The 15993-nt window shown below is 43.2% G+C and overlaps 3 protein-coding genes across 8 annotated transcripts; 2 read left to right on the top strand and 1 right to left on the bottom strand.

Moving 5' to 3' along the window:
• Positions 1 to 153: 153 nt before the first annotated feature.
• eif2ak1 (eukaryotic translation initiation factor 2-alpha kinase 1) lies at positions 154 to 9580 on the bottom strand. Of its 5 annotated transcripts, none has more exons than XM_056430715.1 (15): positions 9346 to 9580; positions 7048 to 7215; positions 6785 to 6921; positions 6593 to 6636; positions 6406 to 6508; positions 6227 to 6307; positions 6045 to 6138; positions 5895 to 5943; positions 5083 to 5473; positions 4867 to 4975; positions 4636 to 4742; positions 1814 to 1928; positions 1623 to 1702; positions 1270 to 1503; positions 154 to 980 (listed from the first exon to the last, which is right to left on the bottom strand). In XM_056430715.1, exons 2-15 carry the CDS (start codon positions 7181 to 7183, stop codon positions 882 to 884), a joined length of 1779 nt encoding a protein of 592 aa, XP_056286690.1. In that variant the 5' UTR covers positions 7184 to 7215; positions 9346 to 9580; the 3' UTR covers positions 154 to 881. The 5 variants fall into 5 exon arrangements, with proteins under 5 accessions (XP_056286690.1, XP_056286686.1, XP_056286685.1 ...); XM_056430711.1 differs by lacking the exon at positions 9346 to 9580 and adding an exon at positions 8273 to 8615 and having other exon boundaries at positions 6406 to 6505; XM_056430710.1 differs by lacking the exon at positions 9346 to 9580 and adding an exon at positions 8273 to 8615.
• Positions 1935 to 4051, top strand: LOC130204155 (ankyrin repeat domain-containing protein 61-like). Its single transcript, XM_056430717.1, has 4 exons — positions 1935 to 2557; positions 2983 to 3077; positions 3279 to 3447; positions 3661 to 4051. The coding sequence occupies exons 1-4, from the start codon at positions 2378 to 2380 to the stop codon at positions 3898 to 3900; spliced, it is 684 nt and encodes a 227-aa protein (XP_056286692.1). The 5' UTR covers positions 1935 to 2377; the 3' UTR covers positions 3901 to 4051.
• Positions 9133 to 15706, top strand: pms2 (PMS1 homolog 2, mismatch repair system component). 2 transcript variants are annotated; one of them, XM_056430708.1, is made up of 15 exons: positions 9133 to 9304; positions 9994 to 10136; positions 10345 to 10431; positions 10521 to 10623; positions 10710 to 10893; positions 11460 to 11627; positions 12156 to 12253; positions 12338 to 12437; positions 12575 to 12659; positions 12748 to 12900; positions 13325 to 14147; positions 14253 to 14420; positions 14520 to 14620; positions 14716 to 14885; positions 15318 to 15706. In XM_056430708.1, exons 1-15 carry the CDS (start codon positions 9291 to 9293, stop codon positions 15459 to 15461), a joined length of 2541 nt encoding a protein of 846 aa, XP_056286683.1. In that variant the 5' UTR covers positions 9133 to 9290; the 3' UTR covers positions 15462 to 15706. The 2 variants fall into 2 exon arrangements, with proteins under 2 accessions (XP_056286683.1, XP_056286684.1); XM_056430709.1 differs by having other exon boundaries at positions 9997 to 10136.
• The last annotated feature ends 287 nt before the right edge of the window (positions 15707 to 15993 follow it).

Below are 15993 nucleotides of genomic sequence, written 5' to 3' on the forward strand. Positions count from 1 at the left end.
TCTCTGATTGGTTTATACAGCGACTTTTCATGAGGAACGAGTTTCGGGAAGATCCGTCGCATGAACACTCCTCTGACCTTTGTGTACTTAATGTACACCCAAGATCGGGTGCTTTACACACATATGTACATACTATCAGTGGTTTAAGAATAATTATTTGTTATATATATGCAGAAATGCTTTTATAAATAAATTATGCAGTACAAACAGTATTTCCACTTAAAAAAGTTCTCAAAATAAAACAGTCCATTTACTGTACCCAGTAAGTTAACCGTACAACCACATGTACAGGCAAGAGAACAACAACATGTTTGAATATCCATGCACAGAAATAAACAACCCTTATCCCCTTAAAATCTACATTGACAAATAAAACTGACTTTGATTGGAAGTCTGACTGTGTCAACAAATGGTTTTCAATTTGCCTACATACACATTGTGAACTCTGCCTATAGGTCACGTTTACCAATTAGTTATACATGTAGTACTTCCAAAGTAACATCTCAAATAATCAATAATCAAATATTGCTTGGATAATCAATAATCACATATTGCTTCTCATAAATCCAACAAAATGTCGCAGCATTAGGTTTTATTTCACATTGAATGAAAATAAATAATTGCACCCTTACATCCCGGATTACATGGCGCGCGCACACACACACACACACACACACACACACACACACACACACACACACACACACACACACACACACACACACACACACACACACACACACACACACACACACACACACACACACACACACACACACACACACACACACAGTAGAGCAGTCGTTGAATAAATCAAGTTGTGACAGTCTGTTGAGGGCTGAGACCCTTTAAGGCTTTGGGTCTCGTCAGACTCAGAGAAATTAACTGATTTCAGAGCTCTGGAGCCGACTGATCTGTCTCCTCAGCTGCATGATCTCTCCCTCCTGCTCTTCAACCTTTCTCTGTAAACTATGGATCACCTGGAAAAGGAAAGAAACATTGTTAAAATTGGTCGTCAATGAACAGGAACTGTACTTTCAGATTTGTTATAAGCCGTGTTGGAGCGAACAGCGAGCAGACACATGCAGCAAACCCAGACATGCAGAATTTAAAAAGCCTACAAGTAATCCTGAAACTGACATTTGATTACAGTTATACACTTTGAAGATTTTAGATCAGAAATTTAAAAAGAAAATTATAATATATATATTTTTTATGGCACAAACGTTTTCTTTAAGAACTCCAATGTATCCATTTATCCCAACATACTATGTCTTTACTGCAGAGGAGTTCACTCTGTAGAAGCTGGCTCGCTGTGGGACGAACGCTGGGCTCCTTATTCGTCAGGTTCAGGATGAACTTCGTCAGGACGGGCCATCTTTGGCAGAACGAGTTTGAGACTCTCCCCTTTCTCAGGTCCTCGAGAGTCCGGACGCGTTCCATCTCGGTCCCAAACGGCTGAAATAGCTCGAGGGCCAGCACTCCGACGCTGTACATGTCTGACTGGGAGAGCAACCACAAGTAGAGTTGTTAAAAATTACACAATGATAAATATGTGTCATATTTCATGAAAAATTAGGTATACTGAATTTATATTAATGTACTTGTCCTACTATTTTTACCTTTGAATCATAATGGCTGCCCTTCAGTTGTTCTGGTGCAGCGTACACAAATGTGCCAACACCTGTTGTATGTGAGGAATCTGCAAAATTCAGCAGGGAAGAGACTTTTAAAGCACATGGCGCCATCTACTGGTAATGCTGTGAGGCACTGGCGTGAAGATATGACAAGCCAAGAGGTGCATTATTATTACCACTGCTGGGAGATGTGGGGCCCTTATGGCCGTCCATTATTATATCCCTGCAGGCCAAACCAAAGTCCCCAATTCGAACATGACAGTCGTTTCCATGGAGGAAAATGTTCCTGGGCTGTGGAGAAAAAAACACATTACAATTAGTTTTATGTTATATGTCAGTGGGTGTAAATATACTGATTTCCAAGGTTTGTTGAAAGTGAATAAACAATTTCAGCGCTGTTAGAAGCCTTTGTTAAAACGGAGAGACAATTCTGAAACTCACATAAACTCTGTAAATATTGAACATGAATTTTTGCACTTTAAGCTTTTGCAAGGTAATCATTTCCCTGCTTTCCTCAAAGTAAAATACTGAAGTGCCACAAGCATGGACACACCTATAAATGAACTTGAAAGTGTCAGCATTCCCCATTATTACGCAACATATAGTTATCAGTTGTGACAGGGATATACATACACCTGACATGTTGAAATCATTTGATGGACTAGAATAACCAGCTTTCTACCACCACGCACATCCTGAAAGACTGAACAGAGACAGAAGTGAAGCTGCGATGCCTGGTCATGTTGGAGGAGAGCGAAGAATGCGAGGACAGGAGCAGCAACGTGGGCAAGTTTCCAGATAATGAATTTTATACTGCAATTATGGACCAAGACTCGGGACGCATAGAAGACAAGTCAAAAAAGCACGGGAGCAACTTTCTTATCGAGATAGGCGGCTCAAGCGGAGAAGTTTTGTGGAAGGTAAATGCAACAATGTGATCATTTCTTCTAAATTACTTGTGAGAACTAAAAGATGTGAAATGATATAAATGTATGACACAAACTAAAACGGAAAATGTATACACTCCCCACTATTTCACTCATCTTCTCCCCCCTTGATCTTTTTCTTCTTCGTGTTCATTCATCATTTTTTGTTTAATGTAGGATGCATTTTTTTGCATCTTACATAAAATAATATCACCAAAGTCATATATAAATGACGACGCATCCAGACAGATCGGTGAATAATATAAATTGTCCAATGTTTACGCTCTGATGTGATCGTAAAATGTGTGAAATTTAAAGTTACAAAAAGAGAACACAGTGTTTCAGTGTTAGACTGGAGCATATTCGAATTTTTTACTTTTCCAGTTTGTCTCATCTTGCCTCCTCTTGCCTTGCCTCAGGGCCTCGCTACACTTCCCCTTCATCTGGCCGCCTCTTACGGAAGAGTGAAAAGTATGCAGAGCCTGCTGTCGACAGGAGCAGACCCGGAAATGAGGTCAGGACACTCACACACCTGGACAAGGATAAAGACACACACAAACTAACACCTGCAAGCCCTCCGGTCTATACTACAGTATGCCATGAGGTTGTTTATCTGGTGGTGTACACCTTGAATAGAATAACTTAGCTGGACTTGTTTAAATAAACTAATGAACTCATGGTCGCACCAGTTTTACCGTCTCTACCTCTGTCACAGGGACCAGCTCGGTCGAACCCCTCTGCACTTGGTGATCGCCGGTTGGCCGAGCATCGCGCCCACTACTAAATCGAGCTCCAAGTTCCACACTGCTGTGATGGGGAAGCGTAGGCAGGCAGAGGCCTGTCTGCGGCTCCTCTGTGAGCACGGCATTAACGTCAAATCAAAGGTGAAACCTTTTTAACGTAGAAAATACATTTTTTGCCTTTTTAAAAAAAAAATTTAAATTAAACTCCCATCTGCAAAATTCAACGGGTAGAGTAGAAAAACAAGATAAATGAGTCATTTGTAATGTTTGAATTAAATCACGACAGAGAATTAAGAAAAAAGATCCTCAAGAATGCTAATATGTCTTTTTTTGGTAAATGCTCGTGTCCTCTAGATTGAGGGGAGTCACCAGACAGCTCTCCACCTATCAGTACGCTACCTGGCTCTGTCTGCAATCCCAATTCTGGCCAGCTTTGGTGCTGACGTTAATGCTGTGGACAATAGTGGGATGACCCCCCTGCATATGGCTGCCGGGGTCCTCCATAAGGACATCATGGCCAGCTTGATCAAGGAGGGAGCTGACATGAACATGGTTCGTATTGTGACCCTTTCACTGTCGTTTCTGTGTTTCTAAGCCTGTTAAAATATGTGCATTAGGTTCTACACCTGTACAATCAATTCAATACATTCTTGACTATATTAAAGGCGGTGAGGCACTCTGGGAACACTCCTTTGCACCTAGCTGCTGTGGCAATCTCCATGAAGACCACTAAAACCTTGGAGGACGACATGAGCTGCATCTCTGAGCTGCTCGAGCGGGAGGCCGAGCCCGACGCGGTGAACAACGCCGGATTGACGCCTTTGCAGGAGGCGTGCCGCATGGGCAACGAGGAGCTGGTGGACGTGCTGCTCAGGTATGGAGCCGACGTCAAAAGGCTGAGCGGAGCAGGGGAGAACTGTCTGTTCCTGTTCCTGAACCACGTTAGTAATGTTAGGAACAACAAGCTGCTGGCCAAACTCCTCAGTCTGACCTTCCCGCTCACCGTCTACAACCAGAGTGGCCACATGCCTGCCACCTTGATGCTACCGTGTTTCTCTAAACAGAGAGACCGGCTGCTGAAACTCACTCTGCAGCCGAGGAGGCTTCAGGATATCAACAAGAGGGATATTTATCTCAAATATGTCCAAGGCAAGAGCGAAGAGTTGAGAAAACTTCTGCCCGATAAGCTATATGACTTTGTGTTCAACTACTGGGAAAAACCCATTTCCTTTGTGACAGATGGAGGCCAAGAACATTTATCGACTTGCTCGACGTTAGTTGACATCTCAGACATACGCTGATTTAATAATATGTATCAAAGCACCTTACCTTCAGGTCTCTGTGCATGATTCCCCTGGAGTGAATGTAGTCGACTCCTTCCAGAATCCCTCTCAGCAGGTTGAGTGTGTGTTCGCTGTCAACACATGCATAGGGACCTGAAAAAGTGCCCCAGAAAAGAAAAAAAATGTTGCTCCAAAAGTGTATTTAAATGTCATTTAATCTCCGATTTGTAATGGAACAACGTCATTTTGTAAAGTCGCACGTGTTTTAAACAATTACATCTTGGGGTTTGTTCTTCTCTGGGCTTGCTGTTCCTCTCAGAGATCCAGTCCTTCAGGGAGCGCTCACACAGCTGCATCTGGATGTAGAGCATCAGGTGGAACTGCACCTGCAGATACAGAGCAAACAAAATGTAACGAGTTCTGAAAACAAATAAAATCAACTAACCGCTATAAAACATGCGCAATCTTTATTTGTAATTTAATCAGCGCCTACCTCTTTAGAGGGCTTTGCTGTGCGGTTTTTGCCGGCCCGCGGCTGAAAGTCCTTGTCGATGCAGGCGTTGTTGTTGTTGCCGTTTGGTTCGATGCTACTCCTGCTCGACTCCTCCTCTAACAGCGCTGAGCTGTCCCACCCCATGGCGGGACATTTGGAGTTCTTCGGGGGACCACCCTGTCCCAGGAACACACAGGGGACGTAGTTGGTGGGAATCCGCCGCATCGTTTTGGCACACACCACTTGGCCCGTCTCCGGGGTTTGGACCGAAGCTCTGACGGGATCGGCCTCTCTCGGGAGGACATCGGCGCTCCAGTCTGTCGGTGCTCGACTGAGGCTTTGGAAAACGATGGAGGAGCTGCCGCTGGTGTCGTCAGAGCTCTCATCAAAACTGAGATTGAAAGATCAATTTCGTGTTGTTGGGACAGTGTTGTGACTATTATTGCTGTATCTCCTGATCCGACGTGAGGTCCTGGGACAGGGATGTCGTATGTGTACAGATTGTAAATCCCTCTGAGGAAAATTCGTAATGTGTGATATTGGGCAATATAAAATAAATTTAATTGAATCTATGTGCCCCAAGATGAATACTGTAAATACTGTTTAAAAATATGTATGTGATTAATTCTGCTACACTGCTTATCAACAAGAATAATTTCTACCTCACAGAATCAGTAATTATTCCCAAGTTATTCCAAACAGGCTTCAATTTAGGATTAATTATAATTATAAAATGGATTTATATGCTGATTATCTGTCAATCAATTGGATTATGCAATGACAGAACAAAGTAAATGGACACTGATCCCCACCTGTCTTGTTGTTCAGGTGACTCCAGTGCAGGCAGGAGAGACTTAGGATCTGCAACAGAGATGTATTCTACATGAAACCTCTCTTATGATGAAAACATTCACTGTTATTGTTCTTTAATCTTAGAGAACAGTAAGAACAGAAGTACTCACATGCGGCAGGCTGAACATGCTCCATCCACGCAGTGTGATAGCCCACAACGTTTACATGCAGCAGGCTGGATAACACTTTCACTTCCCTGAGGACCTGGAGCCAGACAAAATAATCAAATTATTATCTCTGAATTTGTAAATAATATAAAGGCCGTAATGAAAAAACAAACAGATGACCTTACCTTCATGCAGTCATCCTTTGAGACTTTTCTGATGAGAATTTTCTTAACAGCATAATACTGTCCGTCCAATTTGTTCGTAACCTTCAAGGTGAAGAAATTAAAAAAGAAGATGATTGTGTTGATGAATTTAACTCAATTTCTTTTTTTTGAGGAGCATGGAGTAGAAAATGTTTTAATACCGTAAAAACATTTCCGTAAGATCCTTTTCCCAGTCTAACTAATTCTTCAAATTCACTGAGGTACCGGGACGTCTGCGCTTGAAACAGTCCCTCCTTTGGTCTGCTGGAAGGCAAAGACAAACATCTTAACTTATTAATATTCCATTGAAGCAACTCAACATTACACACTACTCGACGCATAGCTCACCTCACAGCAGGCGTGTGCACATTTGTGCCGGCACCTGGCTGGCCCTGCAAAATTAGAAAAGGATAAACACATTTCCCACACACACACACAGTGGACACGTACACAAGACTGTACAGTTGATCATATTATACCAAATACAAATACATAATCGCCGTAGTCCTAAACTGACAACACATCTAGTGGTCCAGTTACCTGTTGATACAGCGAGGAGCTGGCAGCATGCAGCAGCTCAGTGAAGGCCCGGTTGTGCTGCAGTCTGACGGTGCTGAACTCATCGCTTATGGCCAAAGGAGAGAGGAGGTTCATGGCAGCTAAACGCTGGCCAATGACTGTCAGCGGGAAACAACAACACGTATTTGTAAGGTACAAGTAAACAATAACATCAAGATAGTCATTTATAATAATAATGAATACAAACAGACTGTCAATTGCCAGTCCAACATCTCGGTACGTACTTTTAAACAGCGTACGTGAGCGCGTCGGGTTGCTCTCGTAGACGAAGCACAGGTGCTCCAGTAGAGAGCCCAGGAGAAGGTGGTTGGGGATTGCCGAGGCAAACTCTTGGATGGACGGGTAATGTCTGCCGGCCATTAGCCCCTCGCGGTTATTGTCTGTGTCGGAAGCTGATAAAAAAAGAAAAGAAGAGAGAAAGAGGATGTAGTTGTAAATGATAAATAAATAAAGACAAAAATAATTAACCGCTTCATAATACTGTGTTCGGTTCTGTTCTTGGAGATATAAACAACAGTTTAGATTATATTTGACGCTAAAATTAAATAAACATAAAACCAGAATATGTCCTCTCTGTCGTCTTACCTTCTTCAATTATTTTTGCTATCATTTCAACAATGTTTCTGTCCCCTAGGTCCATTTTTGATCTGTATAAAAACACTTGTGCTCCAATATTAAGCACTCAAAGCTGTACTTGTGATATATCCTGTTCATCTCCAATGCAAGAATAATTTCTTTTTTGTTGTTTGTACATAAAGAGGGTGGGCGTGCACAGCAGTAATGCTTATCTGCCTGGACCAGCAGACGCCAGCCTCCTCCACCTACTGTACTCACTCACTGATTGTAAACATTTAGGTCACTGTGGCTGGGAAGGAAAAGACGTTTCATCTGGCCAACATGTCCTCACTTTGATGTCATCTTACAGTAGGAGGAAGTGGATTTAACAAGTCCGGACTTCTTCTGAAGCAGAAATCCATTGAGAGACTAAGATCTAACTTGATTTTACAGCCCAATGACGTCCAATGCAAACGTGTTTGACAGCTGCAAGTGTGTATAGGATTATGGATGAAGAGGAATTGTAATAATCTTTGTATGTGAAGGTACTTGCACTTGTCATAGTAGAGTACTCATTGGCATGTGAATACAGCTGGGTACAGTATTATATGGCACTGGAGGGAGCTTTCTAAAGTCTGAGAGAGAATATCATAACTTTGGTTTGCACACATAACATGGCTGCATTTGACAGGCCTCACAACCCCGATGGTCACGTGGCCTCATATCCCTCAACTTCGCCCCTGCCTGTTTATAAAAATCTTTAAACTATTATTATCGATCTGACGTTTTATTGTGGCCATTACATCATAATGTAGTGGATAACCGTTAATACGGATCAGTTAGCTTAGTCACTGGGCAGCGACATAAAAGTAGAGGAGTAAAAACGCAGCTTACTGTCAAAGTGGACTTCGTCGTCCTCTTCGCTAGCAAAATTTAACAGGCTAACGTGACTCTCCAGCTTGTGTGTCCTGGTGGTTTTAAGGCGGCGGACGACCAGGGGGTTACTGCTGCCTCCAGAACTTTCCTCGGACCTCAGGAGTCCGATGTTGGACGTTGAACTGGACATTTGTTGTGTATGTGAACGATGTTGAACGTGATAAAAATGAAGTACTTCGCCCCCCCCCCCCTTTTTTTTTTAAAAACGCTGCCAAATTAAAATGTTGTGTCGTTCAATTACTCGTTATATCGGGTCCGTCCCCGCGCGTACATCGTGGAACGAAAATAGTTCTCTCCTAAATCCCAGACGGAGTATTCTGTCAGTAGACGGCCATGATTGAACCGGGCTAGGGACCGTCTGACAATGTATGTTACCTACATATTCACGTTACATACATATTCCACATTATTGAAGTACAAAATGACTGCATATCTTGTTTTCTTTGTTAATTAGAATAATATATCTTCAAAATACCGAGAACACTTCTGCAACAGTAAAGCAAATTATTCGTTTTTGCTATATGAGGTAAATGCAGTCGTTCTCTAATTTCTTGTTCGATGACACATTCCGGGATTTATTTAGTTAGGTGATGAAATATAAACTATTTTAATAATACTTATTTATGGACAGCGATATATGTTTTTTATACCGTTATCACACATTTCTTTTGTGAGGTTTCTTTTTTTACCAGCGCAGCAACATTTATATCTTATAGGTTTTAACTGTCAACCTGCGCAGTTTCGCGCACGCTTGATGCTCGTGACACTTTGTGCAGTGCGCGCGGTACGATTTCACTGGGTGTTTACAACTTGCAGGCGTGAGGCATTGTGCACACATTTGATCAGTTTAATGAAAACAACCCATATACCTCTGCACTGATGACACCATTGCAGTTGCTGTTTCTTCCTGTTTCTCTGTTTCCGTCACATTTTATCATTTGAATGAATTCTTCCTGAAGCTCTTCAGTCCTTGAAGATGTCTGACGCTTGGTAAGTTAGTTTACCAACGTATTTACTCAACGTTAACTTACCTGCATTTCAGATTCGGCATCGCAGCCAACTCTAGTATGGACTTTAGTAGAACTTCACTGTTCATAGTGACATTCCCACAGTCTTCAGGTGTTCACCACAGATCAGAGAACACCAGGGCTCTCAAGTGTCACGCATTGAGCGTGAGACTCACGCATTTCGGTCTTAAATCACGCACTCCCGCCACACATTGTATTTCTCACGCTGAAAAAAACTCTCGGCTATTTAATGTTTTAACGTGCCGCAGCGGGCAAACATGAGCTGGCCGCGCTGCCCTCACCGTGGAGGAATCAAGCGCTCCCCTGGAGTTCTGCTGTGAGGAGCCACTTATCAGCCAATCAAAAAAAAGAAATGGGCTACACAATAGCCAATCAGGAAAAAAAAACGTATCTGTTGTATCTGGGTAAGATTTAATCCAGCAACCAATGAAAATAAAGCATCCTGGCAGAGCTCTCAAGTGTCACGCATTGAGCGTGAGACTCACGCATTTCGGTCTTAAGTCACGCACTCCCGCCACACATCGTATTTCTCACGCTGGGGGGGCGGGGGGGGGGTGCTGCATTCTTGAATGCTGTTTATGTATAAATATGTTGCAACAGTATACATTTCAGCTATACGTCATTGTCACTGAGCACTGTTTTTTTCCTCAGCAGCTCTGAACCTGCAGGAGCCATCAAGGCCATTGATAAGAACTCAGTGCATCAAATCTGCTCAGGACAGGTGGTACTGACTCTGTCCACTGCTGTCAAGGAGCTGGTGGAAAACAGCATTGATGCGGGGGCTACTAACGTTGGTGAGGGTTGATGCATGCCATATCGTACATTCTTTTTCTGTCAAACATAGGTATGGAGTTTTTATCCGATTGCCCGCCAGCAGGAAGCTAGATTTGTGAATACTGTCTTTGTCAACATTACACAGTGTTCACCATTGGAAATCCAGTTCCATAGGAGATTATTGATTCAGCAAAAATTCCAAAATGGTGTTTCTGTTGCATGTTTCAGATGTCAGGCTAAAGGAGTGCGGAGCTGAACTAGTGGAAGTGTCAGACAATGGCAAAGGGGTAGAGGAGGCCAATTTTGAAGGACTGAGTAAGTGTCAGTGTTGTCCGTACCCGCCCGTGTTAGTTTAACTCTGCCTCATCTTCGTGGATTGAGTGACACCGTCTCCCGTTCCGCAGCATTGAAACATCACACGTCGAAGCTGAAGGATTTCTCCGATCTCATCCGCGTGGAAACGTTTGGCTTCAGAGGGGAAGCCCTCAGCTCCTTGTGTGCTCTGAGGTAACACACTTTATCAACCTTGTTCATTTGCCGCATACCCCTATTTCACCTCGTCGGCTAAAACTCCCGCCGACCCCCTGCTTCAGTGTCCTCAGTGTGGTGACGTGCCACGAGTCCAGCCAGGTGGGGACCAAGCTGGTGTTTGACCACAAAGGCCACCTAGTGCAGCGGTCTCCCCATCCACGGCAGCAAGGCACCACCGTCAGCCTGCAGCAGCTCTTCTACACCCTGCCTGTCCGGCACAAGGAGTTCCAACGCAATATCAAGAAGGTCGGTCGTTTTAGGGTCATTCTTATGTTGTTGCCTGGTTTCGTCGATAGGAGCACGAATCACATAAATGTATGCATTGAAACTCCGATGTTGAACATTTCAGTGTGAGTGTGACAACTACATTCACCCCATACTTTCTACAATGCTCATTTTGCCTCATTATTTTTCTTCAAGACTTAATTTTCTGACAATATAGGTTGTAAATAAAGCGGTTTTCTTGGATGTCTGATTTCCTGACGAGCACACAAACACAACACCTAGAGGACTTTTTAATCCATACTTTCAAATGCATTGTAACTAAATTCTAACACAATTTAAATGTTGAGTGTGATGGATCGTCCAGCTTATCTCAAACCAGTTTCGATACATGGCAAGTAGAAGTGAAGTGGTGGATAAGAAAAGCACATTAATCAACATGGAAATGAAAATATTCTGCAGAAATGTGATGCTGTAAAAACAGGAGATAACTGTAATATAACACGTTTCATTGTGTGCCAGTTGCTGGTTCATTAGAGTACTTGCTCTGTCATCCATCTATAATCCCCAATATTTCATTGTTGTTTCAGGAGTATGCCAAGATGATACATGTCCTGCAGTCCTACTGCGTCATCTCCACAGGAGTGCGCATCACCTGCTCCAACCAAAACGGGCAGGGCAAGCGCAGCACAGTTCTCGGCACCAGTGGCAGCCAGAGCATGAGGGACAACATCGGGGCTATATTTGGACCAAAACAGGTTGGAGACACACTCATAATTTGACTTGGTGGCTGGTGTGTACATTAGACAGACAAACAAAACAACAACAATCAACATTCGACATAGTGCAAGAATTTAAACATTACATTTACAATGGTGACTGGAAGGAAATTGTCTTGGGGATGACAGAGTCAGTCAGTGGGTTACACGGGCTCTGTTCATGAGGGTAAGTGGGGGACCCGGGCTCTGTTCATGAGGGTAAGCGGGGGACCCGGGTTCTGCTCATGAGCCCGTCTGCCGACTTTTCTTGAGCACGCTGTTTATTTGCAACCTGCAAAACGTGTCAGTTTTACCATATTGCTGCTCTCTTAAGACACTAATTAGAACTAAATAATACTCTTCTTCAATCTCCACGTTCGTTGTTGAGTTTATTTTAATGAGTCTAATGGTTAATAAAGACAGAAGAATTTAAGTATTTCGAAAAAACCCTTTAGTTGTAGGAAAACGTCCAACAAGAAATTGGTCATATTGGCTAAATATTGAATTTTTTTCTTGTGTGTCCTGTAGCTACAGAGTCTTCTGCCTTTTCAACAAGTGTCTCCAGCAGAAAATGTTATTGAAGAATATGGACTCAAAGATGCAGATCTACCTCAGCAGCTGTTTAAGTGAGTGACATCATTGCATGTGCGGTACGTTTAAAAAATAAAAATAAAAAGCTGTTTCTCTGGTTAAAATCTCTGATTCAACAGCATGACGGGGTTCGTGTCACGAGGAGACCACGGCGTGGGGAGAAGTGCCACTGACAGGCAGTTCTTTTTCATTAACAACCGGCCCTATGATCCTCTTAAGGTAATTGAAGTTTAAATCTCCCCATTTCATCATTTATGAGCGGTCCAAACATTTAAAACGATGTTGAACACATCACAGCTTGTGATGACCTTTTCAAAACATTCTAACTTCTCTACAACGTTCCCCTCGATTTACAGGTGACCAAACTAGTGAACGAAGTGTATCACACGTATAACCGACATCAATATCCATTTGTCGCCTTGAACATAGCCGTCGCCCACGGTAAGAAAATAGCTGAAAAGTAATTTCTGAAACCTACCGCCGACTTCCTGTTTGTGCCACACTGAGTGTTCCTGTGGTGTTATTTCAGAGTGCGTGGACGTGAATGTCACACCAGACAAACGACAGATCTTCCTGCAGGAGGAGAAGCTCTTGCTGGCTATTCTAAAGACCTCGCTCATCAACATGTTTGAGGATGGAGTCAATAAGATCAGCCTGAACTACACACCCATACCCAGGACCAGTGAGCACAGACATGTAGCCTGCATATCAGTGTATTGTCAGGATCTGGAGTTTTTGTGTCCTGTTTCCTGGTTTATTTTGAAGTCCCCCGTCTCTCCTGTCCTCTGTTTCCCTGCACTTCCTGTCCCTCGGTGGCTACACTCGTGACAGAACGAACCATCACTGGGGAATGAGACAAACAGGGTTTAAATACACGGGGAAGGTGGTTGGACACAGAAGGAAACAATCGGGGACAGGGCAGACAATCACAGGGACGACAGGAAGTGCAGGGAAACAGAGGACAGGAGAGACGGGGACTTCAAAATAAAACTGGAAACAAGACACAAAAACTCCAGATCCTGACATATATGAGCTGTTTATTTTGAAAGTAATATAATTTTACAGTGCTTTTATTTTGACTGTTTGTCTGTCACTTGTCTCTATAGACACAAAGTCTCCGTCCAAAATCCATCCCGCCGTCCCGTCCAATGAGAGCGTGCCAGAACCCGCAGAGGACATGGAACCAGTATCTCGGAGGTCAAAGTCGTCCCTGAACCTGGCCGGCCTGAAAGCTGCTTTTTCAAGTCACCACGGCTCTGGGAACAAGTCGAGTGTGGCAAAAGCTGCCGACAGTGGCCCGGCACAGAAAACACTGCAGTCTTTTTTCAAGAACCCTGTCAAACCTCCTACACCGTCTCCTTTGAAACCCGTAGGCGATCAAACTAATCGCCCCCCGGTGGGAGAGTCGGCGCTAGACGGGTTCAGGTACGGAGGGAGGTTATGCGGCGGTACGGACTCCGAAAAAAACAGCGCCTTGTCAGATAGTGACGTAACTACACCGGATAGTCAGTGTTCTGGCCTGGAGGTCGGTCCCCCCGAAGAGGCCGACGGTGTAAAAAAAGAAACTTTGGAGGAAGAAACGTCAGAGAATGTTCCCTCTGTTCCCGAGCACCCGGAGGTGCAGACTGATCCACGCACTTCCAACGGGGGCCACGCTGTGAGCCCTGACGCCAAGAGGGCCAGGACGGAGAAGAAGCCGCGTCTCCCGGCCGAACGCGAGTCCAACGCAGTGGACGCGCCGGTCTGTCTGCAGAAGAGGACGGTGCCCCTCCAGTTCTGTTTACGAGAGCTGGCGGGGAAGGTGAAGAAGCTCCAGGACCTGCAGAGACAGAGGGACCATGATGATGATCTGCGCTATCGACGATTCAGGGCCAAGATCAACCCCGGGGAAAACCAGAGTGCAGAGGAAGAGCTCAAGAAAGAGATCAGGTGGGATTGGAGTCTTTATCAATAACTTCTGCTGAACTTGCCAATATTAAAGTTGTTGTTTTTTCTCCCAAGAAAATGACATTGTATTTATTTTAACCTTTACAGTAAAGACATGTTCAAAGAGATGGAGGTCATCGGCCAGTTCAACCTGGGCTTCATTATCACCAAACTCAACCGTGACATCTTCATGATTGACCAACATGCCTCGGATGAGAAATACAACTTTGAGATGCTGCAGCAACACACCGTGCTCCAAGGACAGAAACTCATCATGTGAGGAATCTGACTCGGCGGATGAAGTTTGCCTCGTGTTGATTCCAAGGACCACTTTACTGATCTGTTGTTGTTGTTGTTGTTCCTCTATGTCTGCAGCCCTCAGAAGCTTCACCTCACGGCTGTTAGTGAAAACGTACTCCTAGAGAACATCGAGATTTTCAGGAAGAATGGCTTTGAATTTCTTGTCAATGAGGACGGTATGAACATTTAACTGTTGAATGCGTACGATTAATAATGATTTTGTCTCACGTTCCCAATTTGCTGATTATGATTTTTTAAATTGTGACTGCAGCTCAGGTAATGGAGAGAGTTAAGCTGGTATCTTTGCCTACAAGTAAAAACTGGACATTTGGCCCGGCCGACATTGAAGAGCTGATCTTCATGTTGAGTGACAGCCCGGGGGTCATGTGTCGACCGTCCCGCGTCAGGCAGATGTTTGCATCCCGAGCTTGTCGAAAATCTGTAAGTGCAAACTGATGATAAACACAATAGTTTAGTATTTTCAGATATTTACACAGACCGGGTTTTGGCTTTATATAAGAATCATATGTACTTTAATTTTAATCAGTCATGGTATTTTATGTTCTAATGTAACTCAGACATGAATTCAGTGCATGCTGTTAATTGTCATTGCAATTATATTTTTTATTTGACTGAAAAAAGTAGTCGTCTGCATATCTCAATATATATATTATTTATATATATATATACTTTTTTTAAAACATATTTATTTAAATGTGGGTTTTATATATATATATATATATATATAACCCACATTTAAAAACTCGGTTATATTACTTTTAAAATATCTACAGTAAGACTGTTTTGTTGTAGATACATTTAATACTATTTTCCTGAAAAATGATCTATTGATTTGGTTACATCCATCTTCAGGTGATGATTGGCACTGCTCTGAGTGTCGGTGAGATGAAGAAGCTCCTGGTTCACATGGGGGAGATCAACCATCCATGGAACTGTCCTCACGGCAGGCCCACCATGAGGCACCTCGCCAACCTGGACATCATCTCACAAGACTGAGCATGTTGGGACAATCTCACTTTGTTAGTTTTATATAACTGGAATGTTGCCCTGATTGACTGAAAGGTCCAAATCATAGATACTGTATTTGCATGTGGTTCAAATGCTTGTTATTCGTAGTTTATTATGTTTTTTAATATCTATTATGCTCCCCTTTTATTTGTATATTGCATCACACAATATATATTGTATTATATTTTAACACCCAATGAATAGGGTGAATAAACCTGCTACATCCCACTGTTTATCTATATTCTTAAATCAGTGGTAGTGTGCTCTGGTAGTCTGACACGTTGACGTCCCCGTCTGACCCTTTTTGACTGATAACGGCTGCCGTAGTTTGGTTGACAACTTTACCGTTACCATGGAGATGCCCCTATCTTCAGCACGAGATACACAAATGGCAGACAATTAAAAGGTGGAAAGAGAAGAAGAAAACAAAAAAAATGGAAAGCGAGAAACCGCGCAGACACACAGAGGCGCCTCATATAGCGGGAGGAAAGAGAACAAATAAAAAAAGATTTAAAAAAGA

Source organism: Pseudoliparis swirei, chromosome 13, assembly GCF_029220125.1.
Source record: "Pseudoliparis swirei isolate HS2019 ecotype Mariana Trench chromosome 13, NWPU_hadal_v1, whole genome shotgun sequence".
Taxonomy (NCBI): Eukaryota; Metazoa; Chordata; class Actinopteri; order Perciformes; family Liparidae; genus Pseudoliparis; species Pseudoliparis swirei.

Coding starts and splice junctions, on each gene's coding strand:
- LOC130204155 (XM_056430717.1), top strand. CDS start 2,378: ATGTTGGAGGAGAGCGAAGAATGCGAGGACAGGAGCAGCAACGTGGGC. Junction 3,078..3,278: donor GGAGCAGACCCGGAAATGAG/GTCAGGACACTC, acceptor CCTCTGTCACAG/GGACCAGCTCGGTCGAACCC. Junction 3,448..3,660: donor GCATTAACGTCAAATCAAAG/GTGAAACCTTTT, acceptor CGTGTCCTCTAG/ATTGAGGGGAGTCACCAGAC.
- eif2ak1 (XM_056430710.1), bottom strand. CDS start 8,444: ATGTCCAGTTCAACGTCCAACATCGGACTCCTGAGGTCCGAGGAAAGT. Junction 5,944..6,044: donor GCATGTTCAGCCTGCCGCAT/GTGAGTACTTCT, acceptor TCTCTGTTGCAG/ATCCTAAGTCTCTCCTGCCT. Junction 5,474..5,894: donor TCACCTGAACAACAAGACAG/GTGGGGATCAGT, acceptor TTTCAATCTCAG/TTTTGATGAGAGCTCTGACG.
- pms2 (XM_056430708.1), top strand. Junction 10,894..11,459: donor TCCAACGCAATATCAAGAAG/GTCGGTCGTTTT, acceptor TTGTTGTTTCAG/GAGTATGCCAAGATGATACA. Junction 14,421..14,519: donor CAAGGACAGAAACTCATCAT/GTGAGGAATCTG, acceptor CTATGTCTGCAG/CCCTCAGAAGCTTCACCTCA.